The sequence below is a fragment of the Acinonyx jubatus genome, chromosome B3 (assembly GCF_027475565.1).
Source record: "Acinonyx jubatus isolate Ajub_Pintada_27869175 chromosome B3, VMU_Ajub_asm_v1.0, whole genome shotgun sequence".
NCBI classification, from domain to species: domain Eukaryota; kingdom Metazoa; phylum Chordata; class Mammalia; order Carnivora; family Felidae; genus Acinonyx; species Acinonyx jubatus.
In genome coordinates this window covers 113699402-113719341 of record NC_069386.1, presented here as the reverse complement: position 1 = coordinate 113719341, position 19940 = coordinate 113699402, and the positions used below count along the sequence as shown (strand labels likewise).

The window sequence follows — 19940 nt, the reverse complement described above, 5'->3', positions numbered from 1 at the left end:
GAAGGAAAGAGAGAATCCCAAGAAGGCTTTGCATTGTCAGGGCAGAGTCCGACTTGAGGCTTGATCTCATGAACCGTGAAATCATGACCTGAGCTGAAATCGAGAGTCAGATGCTTAACCAACTGAGCCACCCAGGTGCCCCTATACATACATGCATTTTTGTAAGTAGGTAATACTGTTTTGTGTGCATGGGTTTCTAATTTGTAAGGAGATATTGGGCTATTAATAACCAACATTACATTTTAAAACCCTGTTACCTTAGATATGATTACTTAGTGCTTCTGACTTTTAACTATATTTTAGTTATCAGTTCCCTGAAGTATAGACATCGAAATTACCATCAGTTTTACCCTACCACAAAACATGCTTCAGTTAACATTTTTACATTATCCTTTATAGATAGGATGATCACAGTGGTCCAAAATGAGATGCTTTTTAAGTTGAAGGGGACTATTTTAATTATAACAGGTATTCGTCAAGACTCCCAGACAAACTAGGATCGGTGGTCTACCCTATTTATGGAAGATTTTCCTGAGACACAGTTGGTAATCAGCAGATACATACTGGGAGAGCCCTTCTCCTTCTGGTTGTTTCTAGCTGACATCTGTTGCAATTGATTGGTACGTGTGCTGGACTGACTGTTGTGTATTTTAAATACCACCCTTGCTAGAAACGCTTCATGATGGGGATGTCTGGGTCACCATAGATATACTTAATTTCAATAAGTTTGAGTTCCAAACCAGTCTTGTTCTAATAGTTGGATGGACTTTTTATCTGTCCTCTTATATTTTAGGACTTTCCACATTTGTACTGTGTCTTTTTTAATCTTTTTTCCATCAAACTGTCCAGTTTGGGCTGTAGCAGGCACCACTGTTTATTGACAACTGCTCTTACAGTAACTACTTTGTAGATTATGAAGGATTTTTTCAGATTTGATGTTATTAGACCCTAGCAATTACCTTTTGAGGTAGAGAGGGCAGAACTTGTAATCCTTACGTTACAGAAAAGGAAACCGAGGATTAGAGGTACACTGACTTAGTAAGTCCACACATGTGATAAGTTATGGAGTTGAATTTATGACCAGGTGTTCTGCCTCTGATTAGCCTCTGCACAATCTAAAAGGGACAGGCAAGAGGGTAAATTTCTGTTTGTGGTTAAAGCAGGGACTATCCAGTTTAGCTTTATGTCTTCCTCAGAACATAACACAGCGCCTGACGCATAGTAAATGATCGGGAATTTTTAATGAACAGATGACTTGGGGATTAATGTAGGGCCCAGGTTTGAATTGGTAGTACTGCTGCCCAGTGCTTTGGTGACTCCCATTTTATTTCAGCAATGCTTCGAATTATGGGTGAGTTCAGTTCTCTAAATGCTCTTAATGAAGAAAGAGACTTCCTGCCAGCCTCAGAGTTTTCATGTTAAATGGCGTAGTGCATTTACAACTGACATAGCGATCGCTTATAAACATGCCATTGAAGCGTGACTTCTGGGTGAGAGTAGACTGTACTTACGTGTTCATAGAAAATTTCGATTAGATTTCTCCCACTCTCCTTTTTTTAGGCACTCTTCTGTAGCTTTGAATAACAGTAGCAAATTCCTTCCTCTTTCTAACAATTATATTGCATTAGGCTGCTTAACACATGCTTCCTATCCCCAAATCCCCAGTCATCTATAGTGTTTAGTAAAGATGTTAGATTTGAAAGATTTGCTCCAAATAGTTTGTGCTAGTATTGTGAGAGGCTGGTTGTCCTCAGCCACCTTGCTCAAACCAGTCACAGTTTTGAAGTGGTTTCAAAGCCTTCAACAATCAGGCTTCACCTACCTTTCTGTCTTCTTTCATAATTACCCACCATCCCCTTTCTCATAGTTATAACTACCCACCATCCCCTTTCCAGTACCTCCCACCCACTATGAAACAAATTAAGAGTGTTCTAAGAAAAACCATTTAATAACTTAAGTTTTCATACCCTACCCTTCAAGGAAGTTGAAATAGTCATCTTCTAGAAGTAGCTTTCTATCATGTATCTTAAATCCTTTTCATTCTCTACCTGCAGAGACTGTGCACAAGGTATGCTATGTAGAGATGTTTCCTGCTGCTTCTCTCCTTTTGGCCATGTGTTTCTTTCACTCACAGATTGATTTGCTAGTACTTGTGTTAACACTGTGAGCTTTACATGGAAGCTTTCATCCTATCAATGGGGAGAATTTTTAAGAAAGCCCACGTATGTCTCCTTAAGTATCTTTTCTGTTGAAACCAATAGTAAGCTAGTGATTACGGCCATTCCTTCTAATAGTGCCACCAGACTTTTGTTTTTTCATTGTTTCCAAACCCTTTTCTCTTTTCGCTGTGGCTATGAATTCTACAGTATCTGACATAAAGAAAACCCCAGGAGGTTCTTTCCTTTTCTTTTATATTCTTTCTTTTCCTTTTCTTTCCTTTATAAAAGTGGTTTTTGTAAAGTGAAATTCTTCCAACAGCTGAGTGGTGGGTCCATGGAAATGATACTTTGGTGGTCAGATGAGACCTACTCTCTTAACTGATTTTTAAGAGTACGGTAACACTGTTATTATCTGTAGGCACCATGTTGTACCTCAGATCTCTAGAACTTACTCCATCTTGCATAACTGAAATTTTATACCTATTTAAATGACTCACAGAAGCAAAGAGTCAAAGGGTAGTTGCCAGGGGTGAGGGTGAGGGGCGAGATGGAGAGTTGCTAATCAGTGGGTAGTCCGTTCTCTACAGTGGATAAAACTTTGCAAACTACCTGAATATGTAGTTGTTTGCACTGAAAGTAGAAAAGGAAACGAGTGAATTTGGTGATTTAGTCCCATCATGAAGCTTCAGTTACCTCCCTAGTTCCTGACACTACTGCCCTTCATGCTAAGTAGAAGAAAAAATGAAACTCCTAAGACCATTTCCTCCAAAACACCTCCATACACAAATTGTCCTCAAGGTTGGGAGAAGAGAAGTATGAAGGGGAAGGTTTGGTTAGGAATCTCTCCTCCACTAAATTGAAAATAGTTCAGGGGCACCTGGCTGGCTCAGTCAGAACAACATGCACAATGCTTTATCTCTGGGTTGTGAGTTCAGGCCCCACTTTGTGTGTAGAGATTACTTAAATAAGTATTAAAAAAAATAGCTCATTTGCTAATTAGTTAAATGCATGGCTTCTTCTCATGAACACTGCTTACCCTGTTACATTCATATCGAGCAAGTTGAGAATTGGGTCCTCTGAAAGCCACCAGCAGAATCAAAATCAGATGTGAACAGAAGCACATCTTACAAGAATCACCATTATTCTTTCACTGTGTTTAGTATAGATTTTTCTTTTCATACTCAACAAACTATGTTGATTACCCTGTTTGTATTTTTAGTCTAGCTTGGTCTAAGTGGGCAACTCTGGGTACTGTTGACCTCTGTTGATGATACTTTTCATTGACCTTGCCTGGGTCTATTGACCAGTTACGTTACAGTTGACTCGCCAGCCTCCCCTCCCCACTAGGCCTTTCCTCTTTCTTTTTCCTCTTCTTCTCTAATCCCTTTCTTCTTCGCCACTCTCTCCTTCACAACTCCTCCATGATTTTCTCAGGGCTGGGCTTCAACATCGTCGGTGGGACAGATCAGCAGTATGTCTCCAACGACAGTGGCATCTACGTCAGCCGCATCAAAGAGAATGGGGCTGCGGCCCTGGATGGGCGGCTCCAGGAGGGTGATAAGATCCTCTCGGTGAGAACTGGCTTCGGCCTCCTTCGCTGTTCCTTGCTCCCTAGACCCCAGTTCTTACCCTTGGCCCCTTCTTTGGGAAGATTTCTGCCTGCCTTTTTGGATCTGGAAATTTCTGGATTGTAGAATTCGGTGGGAGGGACCTTGATCAGGCACCTTTTCCAGCCCTGCCATGGAGCAAGGAGGATAATACCTCACTTGATAGCAAGGCCTGTAAGTCCAGAATATGAAGCTACTTACCCAAGTTCAAAAAACAGGGAACAGGGAGGGTGAGGGACCGATATGGGAGAAAAGGACTTAAAACCCACAATTGTTGTCTTTCTTCAGTTATACTTTGTCACCTCCCTTTTGTTAATTGAAACACTAATGTGTGTCTTCCTTTACTCCAAAGAGACAAAAAAGGAAGGTAGGAATTAAAGTGTCCTTTTTAGACTCAGATCCTTTCTCACCTGTTATTAAGAATTGGAAATTGGAATGCATTCTCATTTGGATATGTGTCCACTGTGCTCCCATTTCACTCTGCTATATATTTTGTAATAAGACACTACATGGTAAGCATTAGTTTTTTTGTTTTTGTTTTTTTAATGTTCTAGAAGTTCCTCAAGGGCAGGGACTGGATCTTTTTAAATTTTTTGTATCCTTGCACAATGCTCAATATATATTTAACAGATGAACAGGTTGAGAAATCCAGGCAAGCCCAGAAAGGTTGGCTGATCCAAAATATAAATACAGTGTCATGGATGGTAACATCCTATTTTCGTCCTTCTCACCAACTGTTTTGCCTCTTCAGTCCATTGAGCTGCTAGATCCTGTTTATTAATTTGAGAGGTACAGTGATAAATACCTTTATCCCAAAACGATCCTGAGAAGCTTACAAGCAGATTATTTCCTATGGCTCCCTGGAGAAAGATATCCTAAAAACATGAAATCAGCTTGAATGGTACATTAAGGAAAATTTGAGAGTGAGTTGTTAAAGGTATAGCATGTAGTTAGAAACTATGCATTTTAAAGTGCCATTTACCACATTGTCTCCAGGAAACTGGGGCCTGGGTTACATTTGAAAAGTATAGGGGTTAAGAGGACAACCATGTTATTCAAAAAAGTTTGGTAAAAGATAGATTATTGAAGAATGAGAATGGTTAGTTTTTGAGCACCATATGCTGAGTAATATGCTGAGAACTTTAAATTTGTTTAATATTGTGGTAATCCTACGAGGTGGATACATTTATTATGACTATTTTGCAGCTAAAGAAGCAGAGTTCTTAGTGAAGTCAAGCCGCTCGCCCAAGGTCACACAGCTAGTAGGTGGCAGAGGGCTAAAACTGGTCTGTCTGAATTTGGAGCCTTTACTCTTAATCAGTATACTGTACTGCTTCCTAAGAGGTAAATGAGGAGCTCAGACTAGTTCTCCTAAACAGAAAGTTGCATGTGAATTAATAGATTTTATGTATGGTTTCATATAAAAACTGAATATAGGGGATAGAATTAGGGGAAAAAAGGACATAAAGCTCACTATGAGAGAATTTATTAGACATAAGCTGAGATGAGGGGCCTTACTTATGTGGGTCATTGCCTCACGGAGAAAAGAAATTACTGGAAGGTCCGCTCGAGTTTTTTAAAAGGGTATGGTAGGAGATAAATGTCCATGAAAAGAAAAAGTAGATGTCGAAAAAACTCAACTCGCTTCTTTTTAAAATTTATAGCAAGGAGGATTTTACTTTATCAAAGTAAAAGAAATATGAGAAATATTACAAAGATCTATAAAAGATATTAAGTATTAAACAAATATCTGTAAGACACATAACAAAGAATGATTCAAGTTTATGTTTTGGCCATTTAAGACATGGCAAAGAAAAGAGGGAGGAAATGCCCAGCAAAGAAAAGGCAAAATTTTAAGACAGATATGGAGAGAAATAAAGGAAAGCTGAGAAAGAGAAAAAGCATGTACAGGAGGACAAGGCCAGTATATTCTCTCCATTCTTTTTTCTTTTTTTAAATTTCTTTATGTTAATTTTTGAGAGAAAGAGAGATAGAACGTGAGCGGGAGAGGGGCAGAGAGAGGGAGACATAGACTCTGAAGCAGGCTCCAGGCTCTGAGCTGTCAGCATAGAGCCTGACACAGGGCTTGATCTCACAAACTCATGACCTGAGCTGAAGTTGGACACTTAGCCGACTGAGCCACCCAGGCAACCCTTCTCTGTTCTTTCTGGGGCTGTCTTATTTGACTCCAGTTTCCCTTCCAGGAGTTTGCTCCAAAATTCTTCTTTCTAGACCCTGTTCCTTAAGAAATAAGCTTCTGTTGCCTCACCATCTTATCCCCTTTCTGTCCTTAGGTTAACTTGTTAGGCATTAACCACTAAATGGTTATGTCTCCTCTGTAACTCACTTTATCCCTTTGATGTACTTAAGTACTCGATTACTGGCTTTGGAGTTACTTCCTTAGCACATTCATTTTGGATAACTAATAGAAGTATCATTAAGGGATCTAGGTTTCCTATGAATTATTATTGACAATTCAATCTTTCCATTTCTTCCCAGATTATGCCCATGTTTTTCAAGGAATATTAAATAATTGCATGACTTACCATGCAATTTAAGGCCCTATTGCATCTGATCACCATGAAACAAAAACATATTACCGACGGAATAGAGCTGAGGTTGACATGAGGGCTGGAGATGGAGATTCCTCACCAAAGTTTATTTTGTGCATGTGATAGTGAGGGTGATTTAATATTTGTATAGGTTACCAGGGAACCTGGGGAAATTTTATTTTTCTGAAAAAAATTAAACTGCCTAGGTTTATTTTCCTTGTGTGTCTGCCTCAATGAAGGGAGGTGGATAGTCAAGAATAGTCAGTCCTTGGCCAACTCTACATTTTTATGAAGCTCAGGAGCTCAAGGTGATGTGGCTGAGTTTTGCATTGAATAAACGAATATTCCATTTTGACCAAACCCCTTGTATAACAAAATGGTACACACAGATTGGGCCACTAGTCAGCTCCATTTCTTGTTCTTGTCAAATATAATTCTTAATTTGGTGACTGAAAGAGTTCATTTCAGGATCTTGGCAAGAAATTAAAATATCCAGAGTATAATCAGAAGTCAATGCTTATTAAATTGAGTCCATTTCTTCTCTACATTTTATACATTTATATTGATATTATTCTATAGTTAGAGCTCTTGAGGCAATTCAAAAAATTTTTTCAGGCTATTCAAAATTGTTAATCATCAAAGAAAACTAAATTTAACTCAGTTTATTAATTTCCTAAGACAGAAAATAGGAAACTCCATTTTGAAGACTGCTAACAACTATAGTTAAAGGGAAAAACATGTATGTTTCCCTATATGTTAACTAGAACACCACCATTACAGTTCTCCGAACATTCAGTCAGCAAAATTTTCTAGCATGTTGCAAATCTGCCATATCTCAAGTTCAGTAAAACTATGCCATGAGTTAAGGAAGCTGAAGTAGCAAGTTTAGCAAGGTTCTAGGTTTCTTGGTTGAGTAGCTTGGTACTAAAAGTGAGATCCACGGACCATCTGGCCATTACTTGCGATCTTATTAGAAATGCAGTCTCAGAAACCCTCCCAGACTTACTGGAATCAAAATCTTCATTATAACACAATCCCTGGGGTATGAATAAAAAATGTGAATAAATTTTGAGAGGCATTACTGTAGGCAAGTGTTATTGAAACGTTTCACGTTATGACCTATAGTAGGTAATACACATGCACATGCATACAGACATAATTGAAGCAAAGTTTAAGAAAATAATATCTCTTCTATATGTGATACATTCTATTATGTTTTCTTCTAATTTCACTTTTTTAAAGTTAAATACTGCTCTTGACCCACTGGATTGACCTCACTATCTTCTGTGATGGGTCAATAGACTCATATTTGAAAATCACTACTTTGGTAAATGGAAAATCACTGATGAAATCTGTGTATGCACAGCATATGTATTAAATAGGGTAAGTAGGTTGGATGTAGAGACCACTAAAGTTTGTTTCAGTTAGTTTAGATTAGAATTAACTCAAACTCAGAATCACGTGGATGGCTTGTGAAAGCATGGATTGCTTTTAACTTTTAAGTTCCCAAGTGAATGCTAATGCTGCTGGTTCTGGGATCACGTATCGAGAACCTCCATTTATTAGTATGGGTGGTGACAAAGAGTGAGCTCCACATACATTTAGGGGTAAAATCTACGGAACTTGGTGGTTAGTCAGTATGAGGTAGAATCTAAAAATGCTTAGAGGAGGCAAATTTTGGAAAGCCAGTTTGGCTTTGGATTAGAGGTGGCCTTGTCATGAGACAAAGAATCATGATTTGTTTTATGGGGCTGTTTTACCTTGAGGATAAGAAATGGTTTAAAAAAGAAATTCCCTTGGAATGTCTAAAAGCCTCTTGTTTGGGTTTTGTTTTTTTGTTTTTTTTTTTAGTTTATTTATTTATTTTGAGAGAGGCAGAGAGAGTACAAGCAGAGGAGGGGTGGAGAGAGGAGAATCCTAAGCAGGCTCCATATGCAGTCAGTGCACAGAGTGGGCCTCGAAACCACGAAACCACGAGACCATGACCTGAGCCAAAATCAAGAGTCAGACGCTTAACTAACTGAGCCACCCAGGTGCCCCCGTGGGTTTTGTTTTGGTTTTTTAAGTAATTAGAGTAAGTGTCCTTTTATATTAGAATACCTTTAGGCTTAACTAGGAGAGTTGAAAGGCATAATTGGTATAATTGGCGTGTGCCCTGTCTAGCACCTTCTTTTGCCTGATATTACCAATGTCTTTCTTCCCCATTGGCAGAAGGAGGCTCAGGTGAGGACCAAGGTTACACACTGAGTCACTGGCAGATAAAGCTGCTGTCAGAGTCCAGGCCTTTCAGCATTGTATAATACTGATAATAGGTCAGTCGGGCTCTTACAGGGTGCAGTCTATGAGCAAACCTCAGGAGATCACGTAACATTTATTCTACTCAAGTGTTGTTCAAAGTACTCTTTAGATATAACAGGAGTTATAATGATGAGTTTTGCAGTACAGCCTTTCCAAGTTATTTACAGTACAATGTAAAGTGATGTAATATAGGACAGAGTTCGCTTTGAGCTTTAAGATCACTAAATAGTATGGAGATACAGAAAAGTAAATCACTCACACTAGAATTCTTTAGAAAGGTCTTGTCAATGAAGTGGCACTTGACTAAATTTTAGCTTCTTAAATTTTAATGCTGCTTCAATATATGCACATGAATAAAAATATATAAACAACTTATATTTTATACAACTAAAATTTTTTAAATGTATAACATTTGAAACAAATGAAACTGTAAAACCAGTAAAAATTCAGTGAACAACATCAATGTGATGGATAGTGATATGTTCCTGAAATAAAATCCTTACTTACAATGTAAACTTCTATGGTTTCGTGTTGTTGTTTTTTTATTTTTGAGAGAGCAGGAGTGGGGGAGGGGCAGAGAAAGAGAGAGAGGGAGACACAGAATCCAAAGCAGGCTCCAGACTCTGAGCTGTCAGCACAGAGCCCAATGCGGGGCTCGAACCCACGAACCTGTGAGATCATGACCTGAGCCGAAGTGGGCTGCTTAACCAACTGAGCCATCCAGGCACCCGTATGGTTTTGCATCTTAAAGTGAAGGTTTTGCGGCCAGGCTATTTGAGTCCTGGCTTTGCTGCTTCCATTCTTTATGCCTGTGGACAAGCTGCGTAGCCTTTCAAGTTTTTCATCTATAACATGGGGGGTTCCTAACTCATGGGATCATCGCGAAGACTAAATAGGTTAGTACATGTAAAATGAAGAGACCTCTCCAGACATGATGATAAATATGCAGTGATTCCTAGCAATTAGTGTTGGCTGTGATTGCAAAGATGACTTTGACCTCAGTACTCCTGCCATCGCATGTCATGTAGTGACTCAGTTCTCCCACTTGCATTCATGTCACTATGAAACTTGGCTCTCATACTGAGCTCTGGTATCTTTGGCATTTGTTGACATGACTGCTTCATTATTTGTCTCTAAGAGAAAACACTTATTTCCTTACAATGAAAAATACAGTTATCACATGGGGTAGATTAGTTACAGGAGCCTTCTCAGTATAATCAGCAGTCTCACACCTATTCTCTCCCCCAGGAATTAACTGGAAAGTTGAGTTGTTGAGAATTCATTGTGATGGTTCTAGGACTCCTGAAGTTCTTTCCCTGTGGCATGGCTACCAAAAAAAACAAAACAAAACAAAACAAAAACAAAACAAACAAAAAAAAAACCCACTAATCAGAAGGTGGCTTTGTAGCATGAAATTAAAGTCCATCAACTAGAAAACTATATTCACTTCTACATTATAGACAGCAAGACTGATCTTGTTAGATACATAGAATTTTTAAAAAGGGAAGTGTATTCAGATGGTGGAAATAGCTAGGGCACAGGTATGAAGGTAAGAATATATGTTTTATGTCCTAGGGACAGTGAGTTATATGACTTAGAGCACAGTTATGAAAAGGAATAACGTGAGATTAAACTGGGAATGTGGGTTGGAGCCATTTCCTGGAGGACTTTGCATACCAGAATGAAAAATCATTCTCCCTGCCTCCAGTTTTGTGTTTGTTTTTAAGCAGTAAAGTGGTATACATAGGATTGTACTTTAGGAGGATTGATCTGGAGACATAGTGTTTGAATAGGTTAGAGTGGGGGAGGGCCTAGAGGAAAGTGAATCAGAGAGAAGGTGATCATGATAGTTCATCTGAAAGCATCCACAGCCTAAAGAGAGAGGCAATTCAAAGAAAATCGTGTACGAGGAATTATACTATGTTAGGCTATAGGATTTGATAGTCTGTTTTATGTGGAGATTGACAAAGAGTGGAGTTTAAAAATATTATCAGAGTTTTAGTCTGAAGGAATGGTAGTAGCAAGAAGAGGGAAGTTGGGATAGTCTGGTTTTGTGGGAAGTAAAAAAGGAGGCGTTGGATATATTGATTGGGATCTAACAGAATATTTGGGTTCAGGCACCCAACAAGAAACTGGCAAATCCAGAAGTAGAAATAAGGATAAACATTTGGGAGTTGTGTTGCAGATTACAGGTGAAATTGTGAAAGGTCATCATGGCAGAGAAGTTCAGAAGACAGAGGACTACTGACATGGAGGAATATTTACTCGCCTTAAAGAGGAAGGAAGGGAAGAGGCATCAGGAAAGGAATCATTCAAGAACTAGGAGAGCTACGTATGCATAAGCTGAGATTGGAGAGAACTGCAAAAGGGAGGAGGTCTGAAGACAGGAAGGGCTGTAGGATTTGGGAATGGGAAGTCACTGCTGAACTGCAGGACAGCATATGCTCTCCTCCCACCTTATGTTACGAGAGTACCAGGGAATAAAGAGTGAACGGCTGCTGAAGAAGTGGAGGATAGTGCTTTCAAATGAAGTTTGCAATGAAAGGAAGAGGAGAAAAGATGGGAAGAGGGTGATAGTGGGTTCAAGAAATATTTATATTGTTTTCTGTGTAAATGAGGATAATTTTAGTTGAGAAGGAGCCAAGAGCAATAATAAAGGAATCAAGAGGAGCAAGGGACCACTTAAGTTCTATAAGAAGGCTAGAAGGGATATGATCAAGAGCACGAGGGAATAGCTTGGCCTTGGTAAAGGAAACATCTAATTCAGAAAGAAGGGCAAAGCAGCAGTGGGAGGCTGTCATGAAACTTGGAACGAGGTGGAAAGAAAATGGAGAGTGTGTGGAAAGTTATCCATATTCTCAAGAAAGATAAGGCAAAGGAATCTGCAGAGAGAAGAGATGGGGTTGGAGTTGGGGTTTGATGGTAGGAATGGTCTGGAACAGCTGCCGCTGGGAATTCATTAGGGGTTTCACCAGGTTAGTAGAGAGGTCATGAGGATATAGCAAGTGTCAGCCAGCATGGATCTGTGCTGGAAAGTGTGTGTGTGTATTTTTCCCCAGGAACATTAAACTCAGGACAAGGAAAGTAAATGCAGTGTGTTGTACAGGTCTGGAAAGATGGCAGAAGATCATAGGGGCTAGGGATTCGAATAGTTTACCAAGTGCTTTGTTGAAATAACAGCAAGAACTCCTAGATGGGTAAGGATGCAAGTAAAGCCTAAAAAGGTTAAAAGATTTTGATGAGGATAATGAGCACATGGAGTAGAGGAATATGAAGTGTGAAAGGAGTATAAATTGTGGTCCGGGAGTTTGAGATAGTGGAGCTGAAGCATGCCCATTGCTGAAGTCAAAGGCATATGCCAGTTGGTGACTAAAGTGGAAATAGAGCAGGAAACTGTTAATATGGAAAGGTAGACAGTCTGTAACACCAAAGTGTTGTTAGTTAGATTAATTCACCAAGGGCATTGGCAGGGGATTATATGGAGAACCTCTTGGAGAAGGAAGATAGTAACAAGATGAGAGGCTTGAATAAGTCAATGGCTTGAGCTTCAGCTGACAATAGTTAGAGAATAGTTGGTTAAGTGTCCAACTCTTGATTTCAGCTCAGGTCATGATCTCATGGTTAATGGGATCAAGGCTCACATCAGGCTCCTTGCTGACAGCACGGAGCCTGCTTGGGATTCTCTCTCTCCCTCTCTCTCTCTCTGCCCCTCCCCTACTAGTGCTATCTCTCTGTCTCTCTCTCTCAAAATAAATGAAGAAAAAAAGAATAGTCAAGGTGGAATAGAATAGTCAAGGTGGAAGAATTATAGCACAGAAGGAACTGTAAATTGCAAGGGCACTTTAACCTTCCAGTATTTAAAAGCACTAGCCCTAGCTCCTATACCTACTATGACTTAGGGTAGAGTTTCTTCATTGTGAAGACAAGATAAAAATGGTGTCTACCTCATAGGATTATTGTGAGAAGTACATTACGTAGTGTGTACGTGTACACACGTAGTGAAGCAAACAGCACAGAACCTACCAAGTAAATACATTAAGTGTTCTTGGTGCTGTTGCTGTTGCGGACACCAACGTGTACCAAAGATGTGTAAATCTTGCATAGAGTGGGCTATGCTGTGTCACTGAGTACAGCACCGGATAGATGTCACTTGTGGACACTGTCACTCCTGACGCTAAAAAGTATTACTACCACCGGTCACCTCTCACCTCTAAGTGGTAGGACTGACCTACACTGAAACATTTTTTAGGACTTTATATCATCAAAGAAATAGTGTAAAATTAGTAAATTGGAGAAGGATGGGAGTATTCATGGAATCAAGGGAAATTGTTCACAATTGAACAAGACCAATAAAATGGGCTAGTAGGTTTGTTTCGTAGAGTTACATTTGTAGAGTTTCATCAAGTTATATTTCCGGAGTTGACGCTGGCAATGCCAAGGATTAGGAATATAAAGGATAGAGGATAACTCGGAAGACCATGTCGGCTGTAGGGAAGCAGGCTGATGCTCATGGAAGACACACAAATACTGTAACAGAAACCCAAGTGTCAAAATGAGACAGGCAGTAAGAGCTAAGGTGAAGGAGAGACTTTTTTTTTTTTTTTTTAACCTTGGTGCTCTTCAAATGGCCCATGGAACCTCAGTTCTAGGAAAACATAGCTTTAAAAATGACAAAAGTTACTCTGAGTTCTACGTAACATTCCCATTCTCCTAGCCCTTGGAATTTGCTCTGTAGTTTTTTAAATGTCCAGTCACATGAATGTAAATCTTTGACTTAGGAGAATTCACATTCTCCCTCTCTCACTACTTTTCTTGCTGTTTTTGACAGGTAAATGGCCAAGACCTAAAGAACTTGCTGCACCAGGATGCTGTAGACCTCTTTCGTAACGCAGGCTATGCTGTGTCCCTAAGAGTACAGCACAGGGTAGGTGTTATTTGCAGCCAGCGAGCTGGCACCAGGCTTTTGTGGGAATAAAGCCTCTTCGGTAGTGCGTTTGGCTTTTTTTCCCCCTCCCATTCTCACTTTTTTAAAGAGCTTGTCTGGCACAGGCAGGGGTCTGCAGGGACTTCCGCTTATCATGAAAGGAAATTCAAACAGTATGCTTGCAGCCTAGGTCCTGGCTTCAAGGTGATGTGCCTTAAATATAAAGCGTGACAACAAAATTTAAATAAATGGGGAAAAATACAACCGGCATCAGTTTTATTCTCAGTAGGGAGGGAAGCCTATGTCTGCCCTTGAACATACTTATTAAGGAAACTCAAAGTGTAAACGAAAGATGGTGGATTTTCTGATACCCACTATGTGCTTTTCCCTGTCACCACCATGAACCCCATTTCTTACCATCTTGATGACACTGTTGACCAAAGCTATAATGCTCAGAGGGGAACTCCAGGAAAAAGGAAATGAATTTCGGAGTTTCATCAAAGCAGCACCTATCCCTGCATCCACGTCTTAGTTCCTAGTGTTTTATAATTTGGATGATGGGTGGAGAAGCCAGGTAGACCTAATTCTTTCCATAGCACCAAGGACTTCAGAGTGCGTTTACAGCATAGGTTCAGTGTGCCTTTAAAGTTACTCCCTCTTAAATTAATGCTGTCCTGCCTCACTCAGCTCTTGAGTGAGGCTTCAGAGCCTGAAGAAGGGCCTAACAGGAGATAGTTCAAAATTGGAAGGGGCTAGGCATGAAAGACACTTGAGAAAACAGCCATGGTTGCAAGCAGAATCTGCATGTGATGGATTCGAAAACAGATCCATAAGCGACAGTATTGGTAATCAGCTGTTTCTGCCTTGGCTCTTCTGTTTCTAAAGCATGGAAGGCTTTGTGCAATAGATAAAGGCAAGTAACGAACACAGGTATACACTTCAGGTATGATTATTGCTTTTTGAAGGCATGTGGGAAATGATTTTCAAAGTTCACATTTTAGGAAACATCCATAAATAACTCCTGATAAAATTTCTGGTCAGAGAATTGGCCTAGCCCTAAAAACCATATCTTACTATTGGCATGCCTTCTCAGGAAATCTCAACAGGAAATGAGTGAAAGATGTAGAGGTAGGTGGGAGAGAGGATAGAAAACATAGTTTGTGCGGTGTTGCCTTTCAGATGGAATGGTCAGACTTTTCACTGGTTGCAATGAGGAGGTCGATACCATTGAACTGAAACAAGATGGTATTATGACTCATAATTGCAAGTTAGCTATTAAAAGTTAATATTAGGAAAGGCCACCAGCCTCAAAAGGGAATGCCTAGGCAGTGGAAGGTTATTACCACTTGGATATGATTTTTTCTTTTTCCTTATTTCCCTCCGAGTCTTTTACTTCTGTTTCATATAAATTTCATCTTTATTGTGCCCAGTGCTAGAAAGTAGAGATGAAGGACATGACCCTATATTAGGAGGGAGCGGGTGCCTTTTGGGAATTGCAAAGTATTTCCCAAAATGGCACCCTACCTGTGTTAACATTGCTCAGATCTGCTCTTACTGTTTTCTGATGACTGGCAATCTTTCTAAGTAAACATTTCTAGGAAGGTCGACACTCCCTGCCCCCGCCCAATAATGTCTAGCTTCCCCACAGGATCAATAGGCTTCAGCTCATGTCTTCATTGTCCTAATATGATAGACATAGAGCTTGGTGGAGGCAGTACAGAAACAGAAAGAGGTTATCTGCTTACCTTCGGATCCTTTTAGGTCAGTAGCACAGCAAGGTTAAACACCTCCCCATCAGACTTATTTCCAGAGAATTGATGACGCTGAGGTACCAACCTGGAACAAACAGAGAGGGCTCCCGCTAGATAGTTCTTGGAGGTTACAGCTTTGGGTGGTCTGGACCCGGGTCATGTGTCAGCGTGGACATTTCAGTTGGGGTAAACACACATTGGTCACTAGAGTAATGTTTTTCTTTTCCTTCCAGTTACAGGTGCAGAATGGGCCTATAGGACATCGAAGTGAAGGGGAGCCGAGTGGTATCCCCATAGCTCTGGTGCTGGTGCCAGTGTTTGCCCTCACCATGGTAGCAGCATGGGCCTTCATGAGATACCGGCAACGACTTTGAAAAGCTTGCTGTCTTCCAGTGCTCCCAGTAGAAGATACATTTCTCTCTCCCTCTCACCCTCCTCCCCTGCCATTCTCCCATATCCTTCCCTCTCTGTGTAGCCAACACATCATTTTAAGAGACTGCTACCTAGCCAGGACCTCGCCACCCAAATCTCCAAGTCCTTATATTCTAATGGGAGAGTGAAGGCATTGTTTGAAGACAAGACTTGGCTTGGAACAAATGGGGAGTTAATCTGTTTTGCTAGGACCACCAATAGAAGTTCAGCTACAACCCAAAGAGGGAAAGGTCCAGTCTTCCCATCAGCACGGGTGATACCTGTTCCTTAGCTGGCATGCCTCAAAGGCCAGCTGTGTGCTGCAAGAGAAGAGAGGATTTTTCTCCTTAATGATCTTCCTTGGGAAGTTTTTGTGGCCTTTATTTAATTTCTAACTACATACTTGGGTGCCTATATCAAACACAGGATGGTGAGGAGAGCATTTTTGCTTTTTCAAAAAAGCAAATGCACACACACACACACACACACACACACACACACACATATACACATCCATATATGACAGTATAATAGTGATGCCTCGTGGAGAATTAAAGAAGTGGAAAGCGGCTCTGTGGTTTCAGGTTTCTGTTATAAGGGATGTTCTGAATGGAAGAATGCGATGCGTAGCAGAAGTTGAGGGAGTGAGCCTTACAAAGATGCCCAAAAAGAAAAAGAGAAGACCAAAGCAACTAATCAGAAATCTTAGAACAATATTTCTTCTTACAATAGCTGTGGTGGAGTGGAGGTAAAATGCCATAATCCAGCTTCATGTAAGTCAGTCTGTTCCCCAATCTTTGAAATGCAAAGGTAAATCTGACTGGTCTCTGGACTGCCCTAGGGACCTTTTTGGTACCTCACAGTCCTGTTAAAGGATCAGCTGGCATGATTGTGGCGGTGCCTCCAAGGTGACACCTGAACCCTCTCAGGCCATCTAACAGACTTTTGGTCTCTAGAAATAGGCAAATTCTGAGTGATGGAGCCGCTCTCTGTCAGGACAGGCATGAAGCAGCTCCGCTTACAACTCAGTTGAGAGGGTTTGGATCACAAGTAGTTTTGAGAGGATCTAAACACCGGCTGTGGCTTTGAATGAACAAACCATTTTGCAGGGAAGGGGAAGAAAAGAGTTTTATCTTAGTGGATAGGGAAGTTTGGTGGATGTTTCATGGGGAGACCTTGAGAGAAGGAGATGGATGAATGGATGCTCAGGAATACCAAAGACATTAATGAGATAGGAACCAGTCCGTTCATGTGCTACTGAATGTTGGTTTTAAGGCCCTAACTAAGGAGAGCTGAACCAAGACAGATTCTCTAGCTTAAAAAGAAATCATTTCCGCCCTCCAGATATACTGGCTATCAGCTACAGGCCTTACATGATCCCGACAGCAATAGTGTGAACACCTGCCCTGAGGCAACCAGCCGTGTCCGACTTTTAGCGTGGATAATCTAGTCAATATTTTACACTTGTTGGTTGGACACCAGCTTTGTTAAGACACTTTTACAAAGAATGTCAAATTTATACTGCAGACAGCAAAAGGGAACAGTTCCTGAGACTCAAAACACTTGGGAAAGTTCCCTGGAGAAAGGGGACAAATTGAGGACCCTTGAGGAGCTCACAGTCTAATTAAGGCAATTCATAAATAGATGAGAAGTTAAAAGTATATCATAAGTAACAGTTGAAAACAACAAATGGAAAAAGAAACTCAGAACATGATGTAGCAACAGAGATGTGCAGGCAGCCATCACATTTTTTTTTTTCAGGAATTCCAAAAAAGAAAGCTGTCACATAATGACATCAGGCCAGAGTGTAAAGGGAAGGCTTTTAAAAATAAAAACCTTAGACCTTTCCTCTGGGCCAACCATTGCTCTAAGGAGAAACTTGCTTTAAACAATCGCAGTAGGACTTAGGCTCTTACACCTGAACTGTTCAGTACCTTTGAGACTCACTTAGACGACTGTACCTGTAGGGCCCACAGAGAGTACGGACGGTGTTCTAGTTCTCACCTCAACCAGTCCCGCTGTGGAGGCACCACGCTGGGTGCCTGCCCTGCGTTTGGAGGCTGGTGCAGAAGCTTCCGCAAAGGGCCTGCTTACCTCCCGGAACTCATCTCAGGGTTTGGACATCAACTCTTGAGAGGACCTTGAGACATTCAAAATAAATAGGACACTTATCCCCTTGTTGGTAGAAGTTTTGCTTTGTCTAATAATAGGGATTCCTATGCACTTTAATAATTTAGTTTTTTTCTGGAATTAAACAGCATTAAAAGACCCAAGTTTTAGGCATGATTCAAGTTTTAGGCAAGTATGCCATTCAACTTTCCTGATTCTCTAGAAAACTTTTATTCTGGATGAAGTATTGAAGTCCATTGTAGGTCATTTAAAAAATTCATGATCTATATAGATCTTTCACTTTACAGATTGTGTCTAATATTCCTGCTACCTAAATTACTATGTACAAGTTTTAAAAATTGAATGAAAGTATTTTAAGACCATATACTTAAAACACTTCTGTATTTATCATCTTATATGAATAATTTTAATAAGACATCGTTTGCTTCCATTGTCTCTGTTTTCTTTTTTCCTGCCAAGTTTTAATCTGTGCTATTGATTTAACTTAATTATTCACACCATCTAGCCATGTACAATAGAAAAGGAAATTAATACTTGTTACCATATTTTGTGCTGGATAGTGTACTAAATCCTGATTGGTACACTGTATGTTTATGACTCACAACTCTGAGATCTAAGTATTGTTTAAAAAGACACCAAAGGAAGGATAATAAATTACTTTTCTAAGATTACATAGGTGGTAGTGGAAGAATCAGGATTTAACTCAGGACATCGGATGCCACTGTCAGTGATATTTCTTATTCGCAGTGGTTATCAAAGTGTCAAAACATCAGCATCACTGGGGACCTTGTTAGAAAAGTAAATTCTTGGGCTTCATCCCAGACCTGCTGAATCAGAAACAGTACAGCACTGAGTAATCTGTGTTGTAACAATCCCTCCAGGTGACTGGTTGACCGTGAACTTTGAGAATCGCTGCTCTATGCCAATAGTTGTCCTCTTTTTCTTAGGCTAGAATCATCTGGAAAGCTTATAAAATTCTGGTTCCCGGAAGCACCTAGACCAACTCAATAGAATCTCTGGGGGTGGGACTCAGGCAGCAGTAAAATAAAGTTCATCAGGTCATTCCAGTATGCAGTGTCAGTAAACAATGCTCTGTGGCATTTAAATTCTTAAATAACTTGAATAGTCAAATCACATGCAGGCATTGCTCCAGTCTAAAATGAGAATTTCACTTGGGCCTTTTTTTTTTTTTTAATGTTTATTTATTTTTGAGACAGAGACAGAGCATGAGCAGGTGAGGGGCAGAGAGAGAGAGGGAGACACAGAATCTGAAGCACACTCCAGGCCCCGAGCTGTCAGCACAGAGCCCGACGCGGGGCTCAAACTCACGGACTGTGAGATCATGACCTGAGCTGAAGTCGGACACTTAACCGACTGAGCCACCCAGGCGCCCCTCACTTGGGCCTTTTAGAGCCGAACTGTGAGCTTCTGCCCAAGTGTGGATGTGGAATGAGAAGTGGAGCATTCTGTGGCTTCTGATTTGCTAAGGACTGGCCAGCAAAATGTTATTAGTGATTCAGTGTGTGCAGCTAGTAAATAAATTAGAGCCAAATCATAGAACATTAGAGCTAAAAGGGAACCAGAAAGATTCTAGGATTAATCTTAGAGATGAGAAAATCCAGGCTCAGAGAGAAACTGACTGAGATCTGAGATCTAAGTCAGATCAAAGACTTAGTCTATTGTAGAAGTGCCCTTTCCATCTCATATTTGTGACTTGAATGTATCCACTACATGAACATAGACAATGTCCTTTCTATCTCCATCCACTTGTATCTTCTGTCTTTGGGCCTTGAACAGAGACGGGAAGAGCTGACAGCTGAAGGGTATTGCAGGCCATTGGGCAAAACTGGGAGATCCCACAGAATCATCTGTGAAAGCTCTAATATCAAATTCAATCACACAAGCTCTTCTGAAACAAATTCCAGTAGTTTTAAACTAGAGAAGTGTGTGTGTGTGTTTTGATGTTGGACATTGTTTTTATTGTGTAAATAGCAATTTAAACGGAATATGTAAAGAAACGGAACATAACCATTAGGCTGTCAAGTATGGAGGGGGAGTGGTATTCATGTAATCTCACGTGGAGCCAATAAAGATTTTACTCTAGTCAA

At 40.3% G+C, this 19940-nt stretch overlaps 1 protein-coding gene across 1 annotated transcript in view; it reads left to right on the top strand.

The window, feature by feature from the left end:
* SYNJ2BP (synaptojanin 2 binding protein) overlaps nucleotides 1-19940 on the top strand; it is a 37043-nt gene extending 17103 nt beyond the window's left edge. Inside the window, exons 2-4 of the mRNA XM_015071716.3 lie at nucleotides 3594-3730; nucleotides 13445-13540; nucleotides 15525-19940. Of these exons, the coding sequence (XP_014927202.1) occupies nucleotides 3594-3730; nucleotides 13445-13540; nucleotides 15525-15665 (374 nt within the window). The 3' untranslated portion in view covers nucleotides 15666-19940. The remainder of the gene's footprint in view (nucleotides 1-3593; nucleotides 3731-13444; nucleotides 13541-15524) is intronic.